General features: G+C 40.0%; 1 protein-coding gene across 1 annotated transcript in view; it reads left to right on the top strand.

Moving 5' to 3' along the window:
- The window catches only part of LOC104965358 (receptor-type tyrosine-protein phosphatase alpha-like), a 30,329-nt gene that overhangs the window by 17,414 nt on the left and 5,313 nt on the right, over nucleotides 1–7,602 (top strand). The window contains exon 4 of the mRNA XM_010794314.1: nucleotides 4,853–4,985. Within this exon, the coding sequence (XP_010792616.1) occupies nucleotides 4,853–4,985 (133 nt within the window). The remainder of the gene's footprint in view (nucleotides 1–4,852; nucleotides 4,986–7,602) is intronic.

The raw sequence follows: 7,602 nt of genomic DNA, 5'->3' as shown, positions 1-7,602 counted from the left end.
ACAGAACCGTCTTTTGAAATGTCCAGAAGAGGAGGTCTGGAGTTACCGGATCACATCCCGCGTAACAGTAGGCTGAGGGTTACACGGACCGACATTAACTTCTAGTACCGTAGGTTTCCGCGATCCCGTCGCGACATGGCGTACCATTCGTCGCGACAAACACAAGTCCGAAACTCCTTCACCGCCGGTGGAGGCTGACTCCTTGGTGAGGACCTCGCGGTACACGTCGTAGCGAGACACGGTCCAGTGGCTGTAGACATCTGACCTTTTTACGTCGTGTCTTTTTCCCGAGTTACATTTTTAGGTTTAGGTACTGTAACGTTTAGAGGAACCGTAACATGTTACGACCGTATACATTTTTGTGATTCTTTTATCCATGTTTAGGGCGTAGAAGGTTTGACTTCCTACAATGATATATCGAACCTGGTTTACCCTATACAACTAATTCAAATATATGCAGAATTGTTATGCAGTTATCTGTCTTTATGTAGCTAATACTAGACTAATTTCTTATCAACGTCATTAAATGATTAGAAGTCGAAGCCGGACTGTGTCACTCGTCTACACAAGATGAATATGACATTCTGTTGTTAGCACAACTTCTCCACTACTTTTATAAGTTTACAATTCTACGAGTCTCGGGGTATGAGGCGACCAAAGAGCTACGGGAGGCCGTTTCATTTACAGGAGGGAACTCACCCGAAGGTTGAATAACGTGAAAGAAGTCTTCCTTGGTATACACCGACGCTCGTAGAGAGTGGTTCCTACCCGGAGACGAGGAGGGAGCGATTTGCAGACTTGGTCCGTAATGGACCCAGTTTCTGTCGCTGACGAACGTTGGGACTCGCACAACGCGAAATCCAACTCCTTTCCTTCCTCACTCACCTGTTCCTTGATAAATAAAGGGTATATGAATCATTAAGTAAGTGTCTTACTAAAAGTAAAGATCTGTCGTTTAGAAGGAGACATTCGCTATCGTAGACAAGAAATATAAAACCATATCTCGATGTTTTTTGTGGTTCGGTTTGATCGTTAATAGCGGATCGGGCAAAGTACGGAGAGGGTACCATTTTCTACATTCGCGAGAGGGACAGTTGACCGTTCCCGGTTTCAGGCGAGTCAGTTAGACAAAGAAGGACGTCGAGGCACAACATAACGTCGTTCGAAAAAGCGGTTCGGAAGAAGAAGTCCGAGAGAGTAAGACACTGGAGAGCTCTTTCACAAGCGACGTGTCACGTCCACATGCTGGTGCACGCCATAATAATGACAAAACACATTTAAAACACACTTAAAGCCATACAAAATAAAGACAGAATGCAGCGGCTCGTCCGGTCTTCAACCTTCCAAAACATTCCCACACCACGCCGCTCCTCCGCTCCCTTAAAGTAATACATTACTGTAACTCCACTAGAATCCACTTCAAGACACTGGTACTTGCGTACCATGCTGCGAATGGATCTGGCCCTTCCTACATCCAGGACATGGTTAAACCGTACACCCCAGCACGTGCACTCCGCTCTGCATCAGCCAAACAGTTCGCTGCACCCGCACTGCAAGGGGGACCCAAGTTCCCATCAGCAAAAACACGTGGGTTTGCTATCCTGGCTCCAAAATGGTGGAATGAGCTCCCCATTGACATCAGGACAGCAGAAAGCTTACACACCTTCCGGCGCAGACTGAAAACTCATCTCTTTCGACTCAACTTCGAGCGATATACTAATAAAGGACTGGCTTATCTAAAAGCCAGTTGAGTAGCACTTGAAATTTTTGATCTCTATTGAACCTGATGTACTTATATGATTCTGTTTTCTTCAAGTTTGTATTTTGTTGGTCGAACGCACTTATTGTAAGTCGCTTTGGATAAAAGCGTCAGCTAAATGTAATGTAATGTAACTCCGTTACTTTTGTAACGCGTTACACCCAACACTGCTCCTGACTTACTGTGCCTGCAACCTTGATCTTACTGTGGCTGGAGTTGAATCATTGCCTTCCTCCAAACCCCCAACCCCCCACTGTCACGGTTGTTGTTCACAGGATCTTGAAGGCTGTTCCTGAACTGGGTGATTTTATAACAATGCCCACTTGACCATCATCTCGAAACACCCAAAGTGATTAATCTCCATGTTTTATATCTCCATGTAAACCCAAGTGATGTTTTTTCTAATCAGGACCACCAAGAGTGTCTCCATCTCTACTGTGCAATTCAACAACAACCCTGTCCTCGGGTTTCCATATGTGATCTATAGTCCAGGCTAAGAGAGCAGTGCTGTAGTGTTTTACTTCAGCCAGAGTTTTTCTGGGGGGGAAAGTGAGTTAACCCCCTGCAGTTTTCTATCACAGGCCTCAGAGAACAACATGTGGATCTGGTGGTCCAGCAGCACAGAAGCTTAAGTATTGGTGTTAATACTCAGAGAAGGCACTGCCAGTTTCTTTCACATCATGTTAAAGTTATGAAGGCATAGTTTCTACAATGGGAGTTTGTTTTCAGCATGACCATTCTGTGTAGAATAGTCATGCTGAGGATGATTTATCACTGTTTACATGGAGTGTCGGTTCAATTGAATTTAGTCTGCTGTAATGACATTATTTATCTGCTGGGATGAAGTGCAACGAGAGTAGCAGCACCCTCTCATTTTGCTACCGAGCCATGCGTGTCACACTTTTTCTCAAAGGGCTCTTATCGATGAGTGTTACAGTTCAAATCATGTTCTGCTTGTCTCACTTTGTCACATCGAAATGAAAAACAACTACCATTGTTCTATTCAACTCACTTCATGGGTGTTCAGTTAAACTAACACTGTCACTGTATTTTTCTTCTTTACACCTCCTTTTACATTTTTGTTGGGGACAATGCCATTTAACACAGATACAGAGCATGATACTGATGTGCTGCATATCGTTTATTGCTGTTTATTTGCAACTCTTGCAAACCAGGATACTCTGCTATAAGGATATGCAATCAAATGTATATACCAATAGACCAATATGCCTTGGTAATTTAGAGTACATTTAGCTAAAAATGGGTAGGGGAGAGTGGGGTAAGTTGAGCCATTTTATAGTTATGCTGTCCTCTAAGCAAGGAGAAATGGCACATAGTAAAAATGAAAACACACACCTATAATTCAGGATGTCTCCTATCAATGGCAATGATAATAATTAATATTTGATCAAGGGCAGTGAAAATATTACTTCTTAAAAAAAAAAGTTTTGTGGCTCAACTTGCCCCAGTGTAGGGGTAAGTTGATCCAGGTCAGGGGGTAAGTTGATCCACGGTTCAAACCTGGGCATACCTACAACAAATCTTAAAGGTAACTATAAACTATAAATAACAAACCAAATACAAGCTTAGTTTTTCAAATATTTTTAATATAAATTTCGATTTAATTGATTGATTTTTTTTTTATGTGTTAAAAGGAAAAGTAATCATACAAATGGTGATACAATTTCATACATCTTACCAATCAAACACAGGGTAAATTCTGTTAATTTTGTTAAAGGAGGATGAAAGTGTAATTAAGGAGCACTACTGGAGTGACTTTGATGGTTATTGGACTCAGGATGAATTCATTTGGATTCCCGCTGTATGAAGAAATTAAAGAACGACGCAAGTGGAAACAATTCACAAAGGGATTAAACTGTTTAAAACACATGCTCAAAGTAAACCGGATTTTGCCGATGTGTTTATGTGGATTCAAAAGTCATAAATAATCTACAAAATGGAGGAGACCGATCTGATCGGAGCAACTGTGACAAATAANCATAAAGCACAAGACAAAGGGACATGACAACTCTAACATAAAGAATAAACTTTTACTATAAGTTTCTTGGACATGACACAATGCTGTTAAGGCTGCGGTCATCTCTCTTGGTTGTGCAGCGTTTCCTGCCACATTTCCCCCTTCCAACAGACTTTTTGTGGATGTGCTTTGAAACTGCACTCTGTGAACAGCTTGCTCTTTGAGAAATTTCTTTTTGTGTCTTACCCTCCTGATGGAGGGTGTCAATGACGGTCCTCTGGACAGCAGTCAGATCAGCCGTCTTCCCCATACTTGTGATTTAGTTTACTGAACCAAGCTGAGTGTTTTTCAAGGCTCAGGAAACCCTTGCAGGTGCATGATATTCTAATATTTAGAGATAGGATATTTGAGTTTTCTTAAGCTGTATGCCATAATCAGCAATATTAAAATAATAAAAGGCTTGCAATATTTCAGTTGATTTGTAATGAATCCAGAATGTATGACATTTTTGTTTTTTTAATTGCATTACAGAAAATAAAGAACTTTATCACAATATTCTAATTTTCTGAGACAGTCCTGTATATGAGTAAGTGCATCCCTACAAATGCATTTGTGTTCTCTGCATCGTGTAGTCTCCATGACAAAAGACACAGTTTCCTCCATTCCTGTTCTTGAAGATTCAACCACAATACAGCTTATATCTATTTATTCAGTTATTATTCATGGGGACATTTCACATATTCACCATTTGTATACAGAGCCTAACATACTGTTATTGCTTATTTAATGCAGCCTCTCACTCATACAAACATTCAAATCTTTCTTGCTTTAAAGAAACACATGAATTGCATCACTTTCATACCGTAAGTCGCTTTCACATTTAGAGGATTGCCTTAAGCCTAAGCATTTTTCCTACTGAAATGGTAACTCATTGTAATGATGCATTTAACCTTACTGTATAATAATGACTGCTTGCATACATTCTTAACAAGAGTTTCATCTGCATTCACTTTTTCCACAGATTAGTTTTATCTCACGTCTTTGTATAGAATGGCATACATTAAAAGATTGAAGCTTTGATGTAGTTCTTTTGTTGATTTTTTTTTTTACTGTAGGAAACTAGATGGAGCTACCTGTTTACCTTCCTCGCATTGCCGGCAGTTCTGCAGCTGTGTGTGATGCCCTTCCTGCCCGAGAGTCCTCGCTACCTGCTGATAGAGAGGAGGGATGAAGCCGGAGCAGAGCGAGGTATTGCATGTGTACAGAAACAGATCTGCCCTCCCTCTCTTCCTATCTGCAGAATGCGTAAATGCTGCCACACAAGGATTCAAATACATTGTTCTTGTAAAGGTTTTAATCTGGTCTATATACCAAACACATCCACACTCTTCTCAGGCTTAAAACATGATTCTAGAGGGAAAGAGAAGTCAAGGCACAATTGCACAAATTACTATAGTACTGTATATCTGCAGGAGATTGATAGAGTTGTTTACAAGGACCATTGCCTCATTTCCCATTTCTGGGACTTATGGCTTTAACAGTATTTCACAATTGTTTTTGCTCGGTTTTCAAAAAATTGTTTCGCTGTGCAAACCCCTAAAGGATAAGGGTTAAGTCTTTCTTGTGGTAAATCACATTTAAATCCATATTCCTGTTCATATTAGACATTGCCCTGTAGCTTTCATGAGCAGATATTAAAGGATCAATCGGTTCTACATGTTTTATCACATTACATTTAATGCAATGTACTTCTGTGAAATAATGTAGTTACATGAAATCTATATGCCGGATCTTGACAAACCAACACTTTCAAACTTCAGACACTTCATGGGAGTAAATATCATGGGAGTTTGTAGAATGTTAAAAATATCATGAGAAGGCACAGCAGGGGGCAGAGCTCAAACTGCATGTGTTTAAGAAGCATGAAGACAAATGTGATGTCAGATATGACTTTGATCTGGTTTGACTACTTTGATGTTTATTCCCACACATTACATATGGGGGCTTTGTGAATATTTGGATGCATGTGTTGCTCGTAATGCTAAACCTAAATAAACATATGTACCAGTTATTGAGACACAAGGTCACAACTGATCTCATAAGATAAAATAAAGGGGGCATTGGTGAGACGGAGATGTGCAACCTGGCACAAAGTTCAGAGCACTGTGGCACAACGTACCCCGAGGCTTGCATGTGCAACATATCACCATAGTCAAGTTATGTAAGGCATCAACATTTAAACAATAATTTTAAAGGAAATAAAATATCTTATTACATCTGATTTAAAACTAATCAGATCTGCCCTCAGAAGTGACAATGTTAGGAAGATAAGCTGCTATCTTCGTGGCATATACAAGTAATCAATTTTGTTTCTTAAGTTTCAAAGGACAACACCATTGTTCTAAAGCAGGGGTTGGGAACCTTTTTCCTCTCAAAGGCCATTTCAATTGTTTCAACATCCTCCGAGGGCCGTACAAATTATTGACCTCTGCTTAAAAAAACTAAAATCACAGCCCATTCATTTCCCCTTTCTTTCATGATCTGCAAAGAAAAAGCAACCTCTTAATCCAGATATCTTACCATGACTCGCGCATGTATGCACGTGCACGGTTGTGACATGACCACCAAAACAGAAAGATATGGACACAAGATGTGTGCAATTTAGTTTCCTATCCATGTTAACATGATTTAAGTTGGGGTGACCTAACTTCCTCTAGGGGGGTCCAGGGGCATTCCCCCCCCCCCGGGGAGACGAGCGACGATACCAGAGAAAAGGCATTCCACCCCAACCCAGGAGGAAAGACTAGTTATAAATTATAGAATATAGAAGATTAAAAAGCAATCAAAAAAAAAAAACAAAAAAAAAAAAATCTGAGAAATGCACATTTAGAAAGGCAAACCATTAGGAAAGAATCAATGGATACATCTCTCAAAACAACCATAATGAACGAACTGGAAGCAGATTATATTTTCTTTATGGAATATTTTACACCAGATGCGTTCAAAGACTGCATCAATATTCATAGAACAGATCCCTGATTTAAATATAAAACACAACTTTTATATATATACCTCGTCATCAGTAGTAGTTAATAGCCCCGCTGTTTTTATAGACGTGATATCTTCATTATCTGGTTATAATCAATAAATCTCCATATCGCATCACCTAATATCAAAAATAGATGTGCCTATTACCTCACTGTTTGTTTAAGATAAAAAGCTATTCTAAATATGTATTCAATTTAAGAACTATAGACTTTGTATTATAGCAGAATGACATACATAACAACAAAGTGATATTGTCAGACTATGCTTAGAGTGATATGACAGAACATGGAATGAATACAGATACAAGTTCAACATGGACTCTTCATAGAGCTAAAAGACACTAAGCATAACCGCATAATATGAACTGCTCCAGGGCAGGGCATAGCTGTAGTTGACCGGGCTTGCTCAGCTATCTATCTTGAATTAAACAGATATGTGCTGGGAGCCGCTTACCGCATGTATCTTGCAGGTCGCTTCCTGGCGCGTGCATAAGAAACTACCGCCCCAGTCAGACGAGACATATACCACGTGAGTGGTGCACAGCTGACAGACGCTTGGCCAGGAAAACACACGGGAGCACGTCTGTCTATCGATCTTTTATATATAATTTCTGTTTTCCCCGCCTTTCAAAACACCGTATTCCCCTGGTTTTAGCTGTTCATTTTGCAGGATATTCATTTAACACGACCCTCTCTGGAAATGGACATTAGTTCTCTGCATTTTTCCGGAGAGGTTTACATTGTTTAAATGTAATCCTGGCAAAATGACAGGGCTATAAAACGCTCTAGGTCTCCTAGTTAGTTTCTATAAAACAACT

This window comes from Notothenia coriiceps, unplaced genomic scaffold (genome assembly GCF_000735185.1).
Source record: "Notothenia coriiceps isolate Sejong01 unplaced genomic scaffold, NC01 NC01_scaffold00037244, whole genome shotgun sequence".
Lineage (NCBI taxonomy): Eukaryota > Metazoa > Chordata > Actinopteri > Perciformes > Nototheniidae > Notothenia > Notothenia coriiceps.
The sequence above is the reverse complement of the archived record's forward strand: the minus strand, read 5'-3'. Positions and strand labels throughout refer to the sequence as shown.